Raw genomic sequence first — 18,088 nt, forward strand, 5'->3', positions numbered from 1 at the left:
AAGTACCACTGTCTATCAGAATCCAACATAACTGACATCCATTCTTATTGTTTGGTCGTTAAGTCATGTCCGACTCTTTGCAGCCCCACGGACTGTATCCTGTCAGGCTCCTCTGTCCATGGGATTTCTCAGGCAAGAATACTGGAGTGGGTTGCCATTTCCTCCTCCAGGGGATCTTCCCAACCCATGAAATGAACCTGAATCTCCTGCATTGGCAGGTGGATTCTTTACCACTGAGCCACCAGGGAAGCCCTTCTTACCTGTGAAATTTCAAGAATTTAGAGGTTGCCTCTCAGGATCAAGGAATAGAGTGCAGACAACCTCTTTATTATACAATCAGGTGGATCATTTGTGAATGCAGATTCTGAAGAGTTCAGTTCAGAGTATAACACATTTTTCTTTCTTTTTTTTCTTTCTGTAGGATGTAATTTGAGTATTTACCCTAATTTTGATGTTCCAGCAACAAGTCCAGCAATAATGAACCTAAACAACAGAGAGGAGAACCTTGTAAATAGAAAATCACCTCTGAGGGAAAACCTAGTCTTGACCTCCGTGAAACCACCCCCGACGGACTCTGAGGTTATTAGGTGTTCAGGGCCCAGTAAGAATGTTGCCACACCCAGTCATACGGATGTGTGCTCTGAATCTCAGGTGTATCTGACAGTTGGTGAATTCCAGAGCAAGGCAGGTGTGCCTGAAGTTGACCATCAGACTGGCCCAAGGTCTGATGTTGGGGGGCATCCGCTGGCAGATGAGGACCTGCCCAGGAGGAGCCCTGGTCCAGAGGATGGCCAGGCCTCAGCGCTGACCTACATTGATGTGAAATCTAGCAATAAGAACCCCTTCAGAGCAGAACCCCCAGTGCTCACTGGTGCCCAGCACGAGAGTGGGTGCTCCAGAGACAAGCACGAATTAGCCAGAACTGAGCAAAGCAAAGGGGTAGCAGGTGGGAGTCATCACAGTGCCGTCTCTTCAGAGAAAACCACCCTGCATGAGTTAAGTAGTCTAGGAAAGGGAGTAGACCAAGGGAGCAAGATGGTGCTGCTGAGTCTGAAGGTCACCCCCTCGGAGCCCTGCGAGCCCCTGAACTCTTCTTTGAGGGACCCCTTGGATGTCAAGGGTTCGCCAAAGGACCCTCATGCAGAGAAGGAGGAAGTGTCTGTCCTCTCTGGGGTCATCAAGAGATCGGCTTCCATCATCTCCGACTCAGGCATTGAAAGCGAGCCAAGCTCCGTGGCCTGGTCCGAGGCTCGCAGCAGAACCCTGGAGCTTCCCAGTGACAGGGACTTCTTGCACCAGCTGGTCCGAAGACACGCCCTGCACAGAAACTCCCTGGAGGGGGGACACACTGAGAGCAACACGAGCTTGCCGAGCGGGATCCAGGCCTCTCTCACGTCCATTAGCTCTTTGCCTTTCGAGGAGGAGGAGCGGGAGCTGGCACTTACAAAACTGACCAAGTCAGTGTCTGCACCCCAGATCAGTAGCCCAGAGGAGTCTGCTGAAGATGCGGACTCCGCACGGCATGGGGGAGGTCCCTCTGAAACTTCAGCCATGCCCACCGAGAACACCAACCCCTCAGGACGCCACCTTCAACCCAGCGATGGCCCCGCAATCCAGGAAGCCAGGGTCGACCATTCCCTTGCGGGGGAAGTCTCAGATGCTGACAACCTGCAGGGCCCTGGTTACATAGATATCCCCAAAGGTCAAGAGGATCGGTTTGACCCCCAAAGCCCCTGTTGTCTGGATGGCAGGACTGACAACCCTCCAGGTGTTGAAACCAAAGGTCTGGGTTTCAAAATACCACGCCTCCTCAGACTTGAATCACCTGGGCACAGAGCTTTGCCCAGAGAACTTGTGGAGACCCCGAAAGGCGTTCCTGGAGACTCTGATGCAGGGACAGGAGCTCCTCTCGACAGCAGCATGTTGGACATTGAGAGTTTCACCCACCCCAAGGTACCTGAAGTGAGCTATACACCAGCCGCCAAAACTATTGATGTGGATTCTGCAGGTGAGCAAAGCAGCTCCCCTGGCGTCGTGGAGGATACGTCACCGAGCAGGGGAGCTGACACCTTCCCAGAGGATGACCGTGAAGCAGGCACTGTGGGCTCCACTGTGACTCACTCCCTTCCCTCCCAGGCTGCGGGAAGCCAAGAGCCCAGGGCAGGCGCCTCCCTCACGCTGTCCCATGTGACCTCTGCAGAGACCTTCTCTCTGGACAGCCTGAGAGCTGTCGAGGTCGTCAACCTGTCTGTGTCTTGCACTGCCACCTGTCTCCCTTTCTCATCTGTGCCCAAGGAGACCCCTGCCAGGGCTGGATTCTCTTCCAAGCAGACCCCATTCCCCATCACTCATCAACCGCTGGGTTCCTTTGGAGTCGTTCCTAAACATTCCAGAAAACTGGAGGAGGAAGTCAGCGAGAGGATGTTCAGGTAGGTTTGCTGATGGCTACCCTATCCCAGCCTCATCTTTCAGACTTTCGCACGTATTTCTCAGTTTCATGCATACTGTTTCAGGACTGCGTATCAGGTATTTTCTGATTTAATTAAAGTAATATACTCCTGTTGTACAAGTCAGGAATGAAGAATAGTAAAAGGAAACAAAACTGATCAGTACCCTCATCTCTCAAATATAGCCCATGTGTAAGTTCTTCTATATTTTTTCCTATGTGCATTTTTATGTATATATTGTGTTGTCCTTTACTCTCTAAGTCGTGTCTGACTCTTTGCGACTCCGTGGACTGAAGCCGTCCAGGCTCCTCTGTCCATGGGACTTTCCAGGCAAGAACATTGGAGTGGGTTGCCATTTCCTTCTTCAATGTATATATTATTAATTTGCAAAAGTAAGATAATTTTATACACTCCAAGTTTTGTCCAGCTTCATATATTGGAAGCATCTTTCTGTGTTTATAAATCTATTTTGCATTACCATTTTAGTGTTTAAATAACATTCCATTGTATAAATATACCATGAATTATTAACAAAATCCTTTAGAGATAAACTCTAAATGTTTTTTCAGTTTTTCTTATGATGAACGACCTCTGTCTTTGCACAATTCCTTTAAGAGCCATTTGAGAATAGGACTAATTTGTCAGATTTTCTTCCTAAATACCTCTTGTGTGATTATTAAGTTTATCATTCCTTTTGAAATACCAGAATCCATCCCTTTATCCTTGTCTTGGGTTTGTACTCATAGTAGTCCTTCCCCTATAAACTGTGCATTTGATAAAATATAGTATTGAATCATTTAACCAAAATATCCCATTTCACTCACTTGTTCAAAAAAGTGTTGAACAGTTACACGTTAATAATATCTCCAAAAGAAATTGCACAGACAGGTGAACTTTGGACCCCATGTTTTATGAAGATTATTGAATACCTATTGTATGTCCATGTCATCAGTTTAACACATGGCAGGCACTGTGCAGTACTGACTAGTGTTCTGGGCTCTCAGTCTAAGAAGGAGGTGGGGAGATGACAGAAGCAGATGAAGGCAGTTGAGTACATGGCTTGGTTCATGTGTGCACAACTGAGCCAGAAAAAGAAGGACCTAATTTTTCTGTGGAGCAATCAGTGTGCATGGAAATGGATGGTGGGCAGGAGAAGCTTTTTAGAGATGACACCCAAGTGGAGGAGAAACTATGAGACATCACGTTGATGACAATGATGGTGATGATGATAAGGCTGGTAATAGATTTCATCTTTTTATTTCACTATTTAATCTGTTTCAAGTACTATTTTAAGCATTTTGCATTGATTATATGGCTTCATACACAAAACAAAGACAACTTTATGAGTTCAATGAGGGTGTGATTCCCCTCATTTTTTACAAATGAGGAAACAATGCAGGGAGGTTAATAGTTGGCCCACAGGTTGTTGTTGTTGCTGTTTAGTCACTAGTTCAGTTCAGTTCAGTCGCTCAGTCGTGTCCGACTCTCCGCGACCCCATGAATCACAGCACGCCAGGCCTCCCTGTCCATCACCAACTCCCGGAGTACACTCAAACTCATGTCCACAGAGTCGGTGATGCCATCCAGCCATCTCATTCTCCGTCGTCCCCTTCTCCTCCCGCCCCCAACCTTTCCCAGCATCAGAGTCTTTTCCAGTGAGTCAACTCGTCTCATGAGGTGGCCAAAGTATTGGAGTTTCAGCTTTAGCATCAGTCCCTCCAATGAACATCCAGGATTGATCTCCTTTAGAATGGACTGGTTGGATCTCCTTGCAGTATAAGGGACTCTCAAGAGTCTTCTCCAACACCACAGTTCAAAAGCATCGATTCTTCGGCGATCAGCTTTCTTCACAGTCCAACTCTCACATCCATACATGACCACGGGAAAAACCATTGCCTTGACTAGACGGACCTTGGTCGGCAAAGTAATGTCTCTGCTTTTTAATATACTATCAAGGTTGGTCATAACTTTCCTGCCAAGGAGCAAGCGTCTTTTAATTTCATGGCTGCAATCAGCATCTGCAGTGATTTTGGAGCCCAAAAAAACAAAGTCTGACACTGTTTCCATTGTTTTTCCATCTATTTCCCATGAAGTGATGGGACCAGATGCCATGATCTTTGTTTTCTGAATGTTGAGCTTCAAGCCAACCTTTTCACTCTCCTCTTTCACTTTCATCAAGAGGCTTTTGAGTTCCTCTTCACTTTCTGCCATAAGGGTAGTGTCATCTGCATATCTAAGGTTATTGATATTTCTCCCAGCAATCTTGATTCCAGCTTGTGCTTCTTCCAGCCCAGCGTTCCTCATGATGTACTCTGCATATAAGTTAAATAAGCAAGGTGACAATATACAACCTTGACGTACACCTTTTCCTATTTGGAACCAGTCTGTTGTTCCATGACCGGTTCTAACTGTTGCTTCCTGACCTGCATACAGGTTTCTCAAGAGGCAGGTCAGGTGGTCTGGGATTCCCATCTCTTTCAGAATGTTCCACAGTTTATTGTGATCCACACAGTCAAAGGCTTTGGCATAGTCAATGAAGCAGAAATAGATGTTTAGTCACTAAGTTGTGTCTAATTCTTTGCCACCCCATGGACGGTAGGCCACCAGGATCTTCCATCCATGAGATTTCCCAGGCAAGAATACTGGAGTGGGTTGCTGTTTCCTTCTCCAGGGGCTCTTCCCAACCCAGGGATGGAACCCACGTCTCCAGCATTGACAGGCAGATTCTTTACTACTGAGCCACTAGGGAAACCCCCAGGTAGTAAGTCTCAAAGCTGAGATTGTGACCTTGGGCTTCTGACTCCTGTGTTCATGCTTTTAATCACCACCTGGTCAGGTAGCCAGGTAAAGAAGATGATAACCAGGTGGAAAAGGCATTTCAGACAGATAGACCTGAATGCACAAACACATGGAAGTAAAGATAAGAGACATAATTCATGCAGGGAATAAAATATCTTCTCCAACTGGTCTTTCCGGGGGCTAGGGAATGATGCTGGAGAAGTGGGTGGAGGCCAGGGTAATAAACTTTCATTCCTGGGACACTGCTTAAAGATTGTGTGAGTCCTTGAAGCTGGATAGAATCTCTGAGGTTCTGTTCATTGCAGGAACCACATCTGCAGAAACCAACTCAATCTAGCCTTTGTTTTTCCTGGATCGCTTTCTTGCCTCCTTCAGAACCGAGCCTCCCTCACTAGCCTCTCCCATGAGGTACCATATTCAGCCTTTGCCGCTTGGTAGAGATTTCCTTATAAATGTTCATCATTCCTGCATCTCAGCTCAACTCATCTCCTGTTCAATGTGGAGCACACAGCTCGGCTTGTGATTAATTAGTGTATTCTCCAGTTTTTATCAGGCCAAAGAGAAATTTAAAAAAGAGCTGAAGATTGATGGATTTCTGTACAGTGACTTATCTGTACTAGCTTCTGACATACCATATTTCCCACCAGAGGAAGAGGAAGAAAATTTGGAAGAGGGGATTCACCTGGTCGTCTGTGTCCATGGCCTGGATGGTGAGTTCTAAAAGGTTTCCTCCTCGAAATGTGGTATAGACACATTTTCACATTTATGACTGATTCTAGATCAGGGACCTATTCAACAAATGTTCAGTAGCCAACTGTGGAATGATAGTAAGTATAGTGATCTAGGAAAATGGCATGGCCTTGCTCCCAAAGGAAAGATCGGTTTGGCCGAAAATATGTTTGAGTTAATGAAATACCCAAACGAATGAATTAATGCAATGGAGGGATAAATAAGTCATATCCACTTTATATTGGATCTAACAAATAACTAAGGGTCAGAGAAATGAAAAGGCCTCTCTAGGGCTTCACTGTTGCTGAGCAGCAAAACCTGTGGTCGCATACTTCTTATGATAATCAAATAGGAAATGGTGATGACTTCACTTCCGTGACACACTCTTGTTAATAGCCTTAATTTTTCTCACTCTTGGGGCTAATGCATTTAATTGTCTATATCCAGTCCTGCCTATATGCATCACTTAGCAGACACTGAGTCAAGAGGTCTATCTGGTGAAGTGCCCAAGAATCCAGTGGCAGATCACCCATTCCAGATGATGATGATGGTGGTGGTGGTGGTGGTGGTGATGAAGACCAGGTTGTACACATCACTTACCATAGCCCCAGAGCCTTCCTAGATGCTTAATATATATTAATGTGGTTCATCCTGACAGGATCCCAGCAGGGTAGCTACTGTTATCCGCCCCATTTATAAAGGGGCGGCCTGAGTAAGGGGACAGCTAAGTAACCTGTGTAAGGTCCCACAGCTACTGCAGTTGGCTCTCCGTGGTGATCCAGTGGTTGAGACTCCGCCTCCCAGTGCAGGAGCTGGACATTCAATCCCTGGTCAGGGAACTAAATCCCACCTGCCTCATGGCCAAAAATCCAAAACTGAAAACAGAAACACATTTAACAAACTGTAGCAAATTCAATAAAGACTTTAAAAATGGTCCACATCAAAAAAAAAAAATAGCTATGAATGCGGGAGGGAATATTACTTGCAGCTGATCTGTGCTGTTACAGCAGAGACCAATACAACATTGTAAAGCAATTATCCAATTAAACATAAATTAAAAAAGCAGCTCTCAGGCTGGGTTTTGCTGCTTATCGACTTGCAGAATGTCCTGAATAAACAGAACTGTCGAAGAAGGGGGAGGCAGCATATCTTCAACTGTTCCTGGACCATTATGTTCACAAGCCAGAATCTGATAGATTGGGGAAGAATCCCAGTGAGAGAGGGCTGTCAGGGTAGCCCTGAGCCTGTGGGGACAGGAGGAGGGGCAGCAGGGGACTGGTGGTCTGGACATGTGTTAGTTGCTTTTATTATGGACTTAATGAAAAATGAGAAATAGGAGGGATAGGAGAGAAGTAAGAAATAAATCCTTAGTGTGTCAGATACCACATGATTCAATGTGGGTCTGTGTGGGCTTATCTGTCCTCTTTAGGGAACAGTGCAGACCTCCGGCTGGTAAAGACTTTCATAGAACTGGGGCTCCCTGGAGGAAAACTGGATTTCCTCATGTCTGAGAAGAATCAGGTATGACAACAGAAACATCTGAACCGAAACAATCCCTGACTCACACCTTAGATGAGGCTCCTAAAGTCACCGTGATGGTTATAGCCACACAGGTGGGAGCGAGCTTTGCCAGGGGACCCTGGCCAGGTGCTCAGGTCTGGAGAGCTCCTTTTCCTTAGGGAGGAGGAAATAGTAAGAAGGGGGAACATTGAGTCAGGTGACTGGCCCTCTCGACCTCACAGGTCGTAGGTTGGATGACAGCTTGGAGCATAAATGATGGGGCATCCATGGGTCTGTCTGGGGAAGAGGTTTGGTATCGGTGGAGCTGGATCATGATCTTTTCATCACCAGAGGGAAACTATGGAGCCTTTGCCATTTCAGGGCTGGAGCTTTAATGGGGTGTCAATGTAGACAAGACTTGCAAGAGTCCATGACCAAGAGGTGGGGTTGGGTGTTGTCCTTGATTCCCAGCCCAGGGAATCTAACATGGATGAGGCTAAGTATCCTCTGGAGGCAGAGTACTGCTTGTAACTAAAGGGTCTCATGGCCACGGAACAAGGGAGCTGCACAGAGAACAGTCAACAAGTGAACACTGGATATTAGTCTCATCGCTCCCCTCTAAGTGGTCAGTCCTTTTGCCTTTTCTCTGACACCTGCTCTGTACAAGGCCATGTACTCTGTAGGGTGAGGGGACAGACATATGAGGAAGAGGAAAGGGAATCATTTTGAACATCTTCAACGTGCTGAGCACTTTCACCTGTTTGCTCTTTTAATCTTCACAACCTTTCTTTGAAGTGTGGACCCTGTTGTCTCCCCAGGGAAGAGGGAACCCATAGTCAGTCCAACCTGGAAAGCCCCAGTTGGGGGCTCCTTTTCTTGATGTTGAATCCTAATTTGTAGCCCTAAGGTCAGGCATGGGCACACCCCCAGGATGTACCTTGAGGCTTGATGGAGGAAAATGGGCTTGTGCACAGAGCCTGGCCTTGTGCAACTGCCCCCTCAATACCTGTTTCCTCTCTCTCCTTCCAGATGGACACGTTTGCGGATTTTGATACCATGACCGATCGGTTACTGGATGAAATCATTCAGCACATCCAGTTGTACAACCTCTCCATATCGAGAATTAGGTAAAAGGAAACCACAGGTAGTTAATGCTGGGGGGAGCAGTGCCATTTTTAAGTGTTTGCTGTGTATGAGTGCAGCACGATGCCATCTGAATACCAGGCTGGGATTAGTTAACTTGGAGCTTTCAAGGGACTAGATTACTATCAGAGCAGCCGTGGGTCCCAGGGCTGCTTGACACGCCCATGTCTGGCATAGCCGTTATGTAGGAGCCTACAGTTTGTGCAGCTCAGTAAAAACAGAACTGGACTTAAATACGTGTGTTCTGTGTGCTCAGTCGTGTCTAACTCTTTGTGACCCTTTGGACTGTAGCTTGCCAGACTCTTCTGTCCACAGGATTTTTTCAGGCAAGAATACTGGAGTGGGTAGCCATTCTCTTCTCCAGGGGATCTTCCCAACCCAGACATCAAACCTGCGTCCCTGCATTTCCTGCATTGCAGGAAGATTCTTTACCTGCTGAGCCATCGGGGAAGGCCTTAAATAAATACTCTAGGTTTTAAATCCTTGTTCTTTTGACGGGTACAAGTTTGTGTCCGCATTCTACCATATAACCTTGAACAAGCTTTCTACATCCTCTGTTTCCCCATCTATTAAGTGGGACCAGCCTGAGGGGATTCATTAGCTGCTGCATAAAAGGGCTTCATTCAGCACTAACTGTGACCTTACACTGTAACGGGCAACTGGCTGTCAGTGTTGAAAGGATTAAGAGGATAGTCCATAGCGTGTTATTCAGGCATTTGCTGACGTGGACACATCTGGAAATGAGTCCTCGAAATTCACGATCCCATTTAGGCCTTGGGGAAGAACTATCACTTCTTTATTTCACAAATGAGGATTCAGAGGCCTACAGAGTTAGGTAAAAATAGAAGGATGTGGGAATTCCCTGGTGGTCCAGTGGTTAGGGCTCCATACTCACTGCCAGGGCCTGGATTCAATCTCTAGTCAGGGAACTAAAATCTCACATGCTGCACAGCATAGTCAGACAAACAAACAGACTACCAACAAACTGAAAAATTCATGGCAATTCCCTGGTGGTCCAGTTGTTAGCACTCGGTGCTTTCACTGCCAAAGACCTGGGTTCAATCCCTGGTTGGGTTACTAAGATCCTGCAATCCCCACAGTGAGGACAAAATTAATAGTGATAATACTAAAAAGTAAGAGGATACTAGGGCTTCCCTGGTAGTTCAGATGGTAAAGAATCTGCCTGCAATGCAGGAGTCCCAGGTTTGATCCCTCAGTTGGGAAGATCCCCGTGGAAGGGAATGGCAACCCACTTCAGTAATCTTGCCTGGAGAATCCCATGGACAGAGGAGCCCGGCAGTCTATAGTCCATGGGGTTGCAAAGAGTTGGACAGGACTGAGCAACTAACACTTTTACTTTCACTTTTCAAGAGGATACCCATGAGAAGAGCTAGGGAGCTCTGCCTCTCATCTAGTTGGGTTTCTATAAATAATTATTTAAGCTGAAAGTGCTGATGTGTGGGATCCACAGATCTCAGAGCAGTGGAGCGGCCGGAGCAGACATGAGCGGGGGTCTGAGCGGGGTGACGGAGGGCGGAGTAGCCCTGGAGAGGCAGGTGGAAGTGGGCCAGGCTGAGAAGCCGGGACTTGAGCCTATGAATGACCAGGAGGGTTCATGCTCCATGTGTATTCTGGAAAGGGAGGTGTAGAGACCAGAAATGGGTGGAGAGGCTGCTCTAATAACACAAAGTGGGAAGGTGTCCGTACTTGTGATCACACTGGGCCCAGGGTCTCCATCACGACGGCTCCATCCCGGGCTCTACATATCCAGCATTTGGAAACCCAATGGGGTGAATTATTGCCCCCCCCACTTCACCCCGCATTTCCCCCTAAATCCTGAGGAAGCTGGAGGCTGGCTCACCCTCGGTGCTCGTGGCGCAGCGTCTTCGGGGCTGCTGCCATCCTGCGGTCCCTCACGTGGACCCTTCCCGTCTCTCCGCAGCTTCATCGGTCATTCTCTCGGCAACATCATCATCCGATCGGTCCTCACGCGGCCCCGGTTCCGCTATTACCTCAACAAACTCCACACCTTCCTGTCACTGTCTGGGCCCCACCTGGGGACCCTGTACAACAACAGTGCCCTGGTCAGCACAGGTAAGATGCCACCAGCATCGGCACTCCTCAGCATCATGCAGGGCCCAGGGGAGGGCAAAGCAGAGACGGAGCCTTTTCCTGATGGAGCCTCCTGGCTTTGGAGCCAGCCTCTTCCAAGTGGTGGCGCTGGCTGTCTGCCACTGTCCCCGTACCCATACCCGCCTGTCCTCGGGGCGGACTGGGCTACTTGATGTCCTCACAGGAGGTGGCTCAGATCCATTTGCTTTCACATTATTACAGAACATAAACTGGGAACATGGGTTACTTGAGACATCAATATATAACAAATGGAAGTTCTTTCCTTTGTCAAACCGTCTTCCCTCACAAACCAAGGAAGCCAGTTTTGAACAGAAACAAATGATTTAGACCACATTTTCCCCAATAGTAATCTTGCAACACTAGTGAAATGTCTCACTGAAAATTGAGACATTACCAATAGTCCTTCCCATCTAGCGTATTTAGAGTGAGTCTGTGTGGCTCACTCTCCTTATATTTGCATTCACACACATTTGCCTGGCAGTATCAATCCTGGATGTTCATTGGAGGGACTGATGCTGAAGCTGAAACTACAATACTTTGGCCACCTCATGCGACGGGTTGACTCACTGGAAAAGACTCTGATGTTGGGAAAGGTTGGGGGAGGGAGGAGAAGGGGACGACGGAGAATGAGATGGCTGGATGGCATCACCGACTCTGTGGACATGAGTTTGAGTGAACTCCGGGAGTTGGTGATGGACAGGGAGGCCTGGCGTGCTGTGATTCATGGGGTCGCGGAGAGTCGGACACGACTGAGCGACTGAAGAAGAAGAAGAAGGCTTCAATAAGAAAAGGAGTACGTCAAGGCTGTATATTGTCACCTTGCTTATTTAACTTCTATGCAGAGTACATCATGAGGAACGCTGGGCTGGAAGAAGCACACGCTGGAATCAAGATTGCTGGGAGAAATATCAATAATCTCAGATATGCAGATGACACTACCCTTATGGCAGAAAGTGAAGAGGAACTCAAAAGCCTCTTGATGAAAGTGAAAGAGGAGAGTGAAAAGGTTGGCTTGAAGCTCAACTTTCAGAAAACATAGATCATGGCATCTGGTCCCATCACTTCATGGGAAATAGATGGAAAAACAGTGGAAACAGTGTCAGACTTTATTTTTTTAGGCTCCAAAATCACTGCAGATGCTGATTGCAGGCATGAAATTAAAAGACGCTTGCTCCTTGGAAGGAAAGTTATGACCAACCTTGATAGTATATTAAAAAGCAGAGACATTACTTTGCCAAAAATGGTCCGTCTAGTCAAGACTATGGTTTTTCCCGTGGTCATGTATGGATGTGAGAGTTGGACTGTGAAGAAAGCTGATTGCTGAAGAATCGATGCTTTTGAGCTGTGGTGTTGGAGAAGACTCTTGAGAGTCCCTTGTACTGCAAGGAGATCCAACCAGTCCATTCTAAAGGAGATCAGTCCTTGGTGTTCATTGGAAGGACTAATGCTAAAGCTGAAACTGCAATACTTTGGCCACTTCATGCGATGAGTTGACTCACTGGAAAAGAGTCTCATGCTGGGAAAGGTTGGAGGCAGGAGGAGAAGGGGACGACAGAGAATGAGATGGCTGGATGGCCTCACCGGCTCTGTGGACATGAGTTTGAGTGAACTCCAGGAGTTGGTGATGGACAGGGAGGCCTGGTGTGCTGTCATTCATGGAGTCGGGGAGAGTCGGACATGACTGAGCGACTGAACTGAACTGAATTGAACTGAACTGAAGGCTTCCCAGGTGGCTCAGTGGTAAAGAAACTGCCTGCCAATGCAGGAGACATGGGTTTGATCCCTGGGTTGAAAAGATCCCTGGAGTAGGAAATGGCAAACCACTTCAGTATTCTTGCCTGGAAAATCCCACAGAGACAGGAGTCTGACAGGCTACAGTCCACGGAGTCACAAAGAGTCAGACACAACTGAGCATGCACATCATCACGTCAATCATAATATATATATACGCCCTGTGTCTTACTGATTTCCTTGCATTTTTATCAAATTCATTTATTTGTGCGTGTGACATACTCATCCATGATAATGTCAGCATAACCAGAGTAAATAGCTGGACTTCGAAATGAAAGGTCGATTTTCACTTTTCTGTATCCTAAATGGATCTGTTCAGTTCAGTTCAGTTCAGTTACTCACTCGTGTCTGACTCTTTGCAACCCCATGGACTGCAGCACACCAGGCTTCCCTGTCCATCACCAACTTCAGAGCTTGCTCAAACTCATGTGCATCAAGTCGGTGATGCCATCCAACCATCCTATCCTTTGTCATTCCCTTCTCCCCCTGCCTTCAATCTTTCCCAGCATCAGGGTCTTTTCCAGTGAGTCAGTTCTTAGCATCAGATGACCAAAGTATTGGAGCTTCAGCATCAGTTCTTCCAATGAATATTCAGAACTGATTTCTTCTAGAATGGACTGGTTGGATCTCCTTGCAGTCCAAGGGGCTCTCAAGAGTCTTCTCCAACATTGCAGTTCAAAAGCATCAATTCTTCAGCGCTCAGCTTTCTTTGGAGTCCAACTCTCACATCCACACATGACTACTGGAAAAACCATAGCTTTGACTAGATGGCCCTTTGTTGGCAAAGTAATGTCTCTGCTTTTTAATATGCTGTCTGGGTTGCTCATAGCTTTTCTTCCAAGGAGCAAACGTCTTTTAATTTCGTGGGTGCAATCACCATCTGCAGTGATTTTTGAACCCAAGGAAAAAAAGTCTGACACTGTTTCCGTTGTTCCTCCTTCTGTTTGCCGTGAAGTGATGGTCTGGATGCCATGATCTTAGTGTTTTGGATGTTGAGTTTTAAGCCAGCTTTTTCACTCTCCTCTTTCATCAAAAGATTCTTTAGTTTCTCTTTACTTTCTGCCATAATGGTGGCGTCATCTGCGTATCTAAGGTTATTGATATTTCTCCCAGAAATATTGATTCCAGCTTGTGCTTCATCCCGCCCAGCATTTCACATGATATACTCTGCATATAGTTAAATAAACAGGGTGACAATATACAGCCTTGACATACTCCTTTCTCAATTTGGAACCAGTCCGTTGTTCCATGTTCAGTTCTAACTGTTGCTTCTTGTCCCGCAAACAGGTTTCTCAGGAGGCAGGTCAGGTGGTCTGGTATTCCCGTCTCTTTAAGAATTTTCCACAGTTTGCTGTGATGCACACAGTCAAAGGCTTTGGCATAGTCAATAAAACAGAAGTAAATGTTTTTCTGGAACTTTCTTTCTTTTTCTAGGATCCAACAGATCTTGGCAATTTGATCTCTTGTTTCTCTGCCTTTTCTAAATCCAGCTAGAACATCTAGAAGTTCTCAGTTCATGTGCTGTTGAAGTCTGGCTTGGAGAATTTTGAGCATTACTTTGCTAGCGTGTGAGATGAGTACAGTTGTGCGGCAGTTTGAACATTCTTTGGCATTGCCCTTCCTTGGGATTGGAATGAAAACTGACCTTTTCCAATCCTGTGGCCAGTGCTGAGTTTTCCAAATTTGCTGGCATACTGAGTGTAGCACTTTCACAGCATCATCTTTTAGGATCTGAAATAGCTCAGCTGGAATTCCATCGCCTCCACTATCTTTATTCCTAGTGTTGCTTCTGAAGGCCCACTTGACTCTGCACTCCAGGATGTTTGGCTCTCATTAAGATCTTTTTCGTATAGTTATTCTGTGTATTCTTGCCACCTTTTCTTAACATCTTCTGCTTCTGTTAGGTCCATACCATTTCTGTCCTTTATCGAGCCCATCTTTGCATGAAATGTTCCCTTGGTATCTCTAAATTTCTTGAAGAAATCTCTAGTCTTTCGCATTCTGTTGTTTTCCTCTATTTCTTTGCACTGATCACTGAGGAAGGCTTTCTTATCTCTCCTTGCTATTCCTTGGAACTCTGCATTCAGATGGGTATATGTTTCCTTTTCTTCTTTGACTTTCACTTCTCTTCTTTTCTCAACTATCTGTAAGGGCTGCTCAGACAGCCACTCTGCTCTTTTTCTTTTCTTGTTCTTGGGGATGGTCTTGGTCCCTGCCTCCCTTACAGTGTCACGGACCGCTGTCCACAGTTCTTCAGGCACTCTATCAGATCTAATCCTTTGAATATATTTGTCACTTCCACTGTATAATCATAAGGAATTTGATTTAGGTCATACCTGAATGGTCTCGTGGTTTTCTCCCCTTTCTTCAGTTTAAGTCTGAATTTGGCAATAAGGAGTTCATGATCTGAGCCAGGTCAGCTCCTGGTCTTGTTTTTGCTGACTGTATAGGGCTTCTCCATCTTCGGCTGCAAAGAATATAATCAATCTGATTTTGGTATTGACCATGTGGTGATGCCCATGTGTAGAGTCGTCTCTTGTGTTGTTGGAAGAGGGTGTTTGTTATGACCAGTGTGTTCTCTTGGCAAAACTCTGTAAGGAGCATCTTTAAATACTATTTTTTTTTTTTTTGGTATTTCAGACTCTTTCCTTAGGCTAGATTTATGGAAGGGGATTATAAAATCAAAGGGTTTGGTTAACTTCATGACTCCTGAAGCCTGTCTCAAAAGATTTTATCTCTGCCTCCAGAATATAACAATACAAATGTACCTCAAAATTCCCAAGGATTTGCTAAATTGCACACTCTCCTTTTTAAGTTAACTAAAAGTCACAGTTGAATGTTAATCTTTCCCCTATTCTTTTTTGCTTTTTTTTTTGGTTGGATGTGTTTGATGTGGGTCTGGTTTGGTTTTCGTCTTTCTAGGCTTGTGGCTCATGCAAAAACTGAAGAAATCTGGGTCGCTTTTGCAGCTGACCTTCAGGGATAACGCTGATCTGCGCAAATGTTTCCTCTACCAACTAAGCCAAAAGACAGGTGAGTGGATCCCCCAGGTGCACCCCAAGGTGGGAGCTGGAGAGCCGAACCTTGAGACCCAAATTAGATTCAGAGTTGCATTAATTCACTCACAGAAGGATGTCATCAAGAGCTGCAGTGTTAGCTTCCTCAGTTCACAGAGAGCCCAGCAGGTGCCCAAGAACTAGCTGCCCCTGGACCAGCTCCCCCGCAGCCTGGGGACCAGAGGCAGGTGTGCGCAGTGTCCTCTACCCTAGAGTAGCAAGCTTTTAATGTCCCCAGGTCTGTTTGCCAACCAACAGCTCCTTTACCCAGGTGCAGATTCCCCTACCCAAAGGGCAGGTGGACACTGTCCCTTTCTTTTGACAGGGCAGGGGGACATGGGGGTGCCTAAGATCACACCTTCACCCACACTTGCAATGAGGAAGCACATACAGGTTTTGAATGTGCAGGTCTACCTGCCAAGGGAGTGAGCAGAGCACAGCAGTGACCTCATATCCACTAAGGGAGCAGAGAGGTTGACCAGTTATCCCACTGAGTCCTGCCCAGCAAGCTGGCCTGGCCCAGGTTCTGTCTCATGGGCCACAATCTTCCATCAGTGTCAGAACACTGACTCCGATGCTATCTCTGCCTCCCTGGATGTGAGTCTGGCGTAGCCCTGGACTGATGATAACCTTGGACAAGTTCCTTACCCATGTCTGTCTCTGTGTGCTCCCATGAGAGCTACACCCCCATGGGGAAGGGAGGGAAGCAGGCTTGGGCAGAGGAGCAGTTGGATCACAACATGGCCCCTCCAGAGTTATCCTGCAGGGGGAGGAGGTCTGGTCTCTGCACCCTGCGGATCACTGAGAGTCGGCCAGCCCCAGCTTGTGGTCTTGGGCTGTTCTCTGGGATGAAAAGGCTCATTTCATTGGAGGCATCCCCCACAGGGTCCCTGGGCTGAAAGCAGTCCGATGGGGGACCTGGATGGAGCACCACAATGCTGGGATATCCCTGGTGAGCTCGGGGACTGAAAGAATAGGCTGTGATGCTTCAACTGGGAGATCCCTCTGCCTCAGAGCAGGCTGATTCAGGGAGGTGAGGTGACCTGTGGAGCGATGAGGTCAGAGGCTGTTTTCCTCCAGCAGGTGACACTACTGGGGCTGGAACGCAGAGAGCCATGGGATTGGGGAAGAGGAGAGGCAAAATACTAGATTTAGTTCCTTACGGACTCCTTACTGTTCGCAGCCCAGAAAGGCGTTTTTATCACTTACCTGTTATGTATCTTCCACTGCTCAGGGCCGTGAGCTGCTTAGTTTCTGCAGCTGATGAAGTCAAGGCGGCCCCCTCCCCTCTAACTTGCAGAGCCTCTTTCCCCCTCCCAGACCCGAAGACCCTCATTCAGTGACTCCACCAATGTGTCTGGTGTCTTCCCGCTTTCCCTTTCTCCTGGGCACGTTTCTGAAATGTGTGCAAAGCGGAGGCTGCGGGTTGAAACTGCCTGAGCAAAACAGCACCCACCCGGCTTATTGCAGGTCTGCAGTATTTTAAAAACGTCGTGCTGGTTGCTTCTCCCCAAGACCGCTACGTGCCCTTTCACTCAGCCAGGATCGAGATGTGTAAAACCGCCCTCAGAGACAGACACACAGGTAAGCCGCAGTCCCTTTCTTCTCCTTTTTCTCCTTCCCTTCCCATTTCTCCTCCATCTCCCTCTTCTTTTTCTTCTCCCCGCCCCTTCTCCTTCTTCTTCTTTCCTCTTCCTTCTTCTTCGATTTCGTGACTTTCTGATTTGAAAAGTAAAAGGAAATCATGATGAAGGTAACTCTGCCTAGTAGGGCGCATCAGATATTCTGTCAAGGACTAGGAGCCCAACACATACCGGGTGGGTGTTTTTCTATAGATTCCACTGCTGAACTTTTGCCCCCACCTCTCATCCGTCTTCCCTCCTCCCAGGCCCTGTTTACGCGGAAATGATCAACAACCTTCTCCGCCCTCTGGTGGATGCCAAGGACTGCACTTTGATCCGACACAATGTGTTCCACGCCTTGCCCAACACTGCCAACACCCTGATTGGCCGAGCAGCTCACATCGCCGTGCTGGACTCCGAGCTCTTCCTGGAGAAGTTCTTCTTGGTGGCGGGACTCAACTACTTCAAGTAGTGGCTTTGAGCGTGCGGGCCTTGGGGAGCTCACCAGAAACGTTTAAGATCCGTGAGAGCTCTGGCTGAGACATCCTTTTACAGACCTCTGCCATTCCAGGGTTGAGCTCAGAGAGGAAGGCGCTGAGGGGTGGAGGGTGGGGTGGGACCGGACATTTGAGGTGCTTCCATTTTTGGAGAGTTTAAGAAAGCTGAATCGATAGTGTCAAAGACAACAGACTTTGCCCGAACCTGTCTAGCCACCTGGAGTCTCGTTCAAGATGCTTTCTAGCAAAATTTTGAGAAAATAAACAGAATCCTTGGAGTTGGTGAGCCCACCTTCTTAACTCTCACTGGCTCACAGAGAGATGGCTCCAAGTTAACTAGGTTTGTTGGGTATGTGACTAGTTCATAGCTT

General features: G+C 47.1%; 1 protein-coding gene across 2 annotated transcripts in view; it reads left to right on the forward strand.

Moving 5' to 3' along the window:
* FAM135B (family with sequence similarity 135 member B) overlaps positions 1-17,692 on the forward strand; it is a 161,219-nt gene extending 143,527 nt beyond the window's left edge. The window contains exons 12-19 of one of the 2 annotated variants that reach the window (XM_088844612.1): positions 422-2,429; positions 5,778-5,956; positions 7,405-7,496; positions 8,505-8,602; positions 10,561-10,712; positions 15,465-15,575; positions 17,069-17,182; positions 17,487-17,692. In XM_088844612.1, coding sequence (XP_088700738.1) covers positions 422-2,429; positions 5,778-5,956; positions 7,405-7,496; positions 8,505-8,602; positions 10,561-10,712; positions 15,465-15,575; positions 17,069-17,182; positions 17,487-17,692 — 2,960 coding nt within the window. The remainder of the gene's footprint in view (positions 1-421; positions 2,430-5,777; positions 5,957-7,404; positions 7,497-8,504; positions 8,603-10,560; positions 10,713-15,464; positions 15,576-17,068; positions 17,183-17,486) is intronic. The other variant, XM_055432024.2, reaches the window with a different exon arrangement.
* The last annotated feature ends 396 nt before the right edge of the window (positions 17,693-18,088 follow it).

This window comes from Moschus berezovskii, chromosome 16 (assembly GCF_049115385.1).
Source record: "Moschus berezovskii isolate FMDL1 chromosome 16, NW_MosBer_1.0, whole genome shotgun sequence".
NCBI classification, from domain to species: Eukaryota; Metazoa; Chordata; class Mammalia; order Artiodactyla; family Moschidae; genus Moschus; species Moschus berezovskii.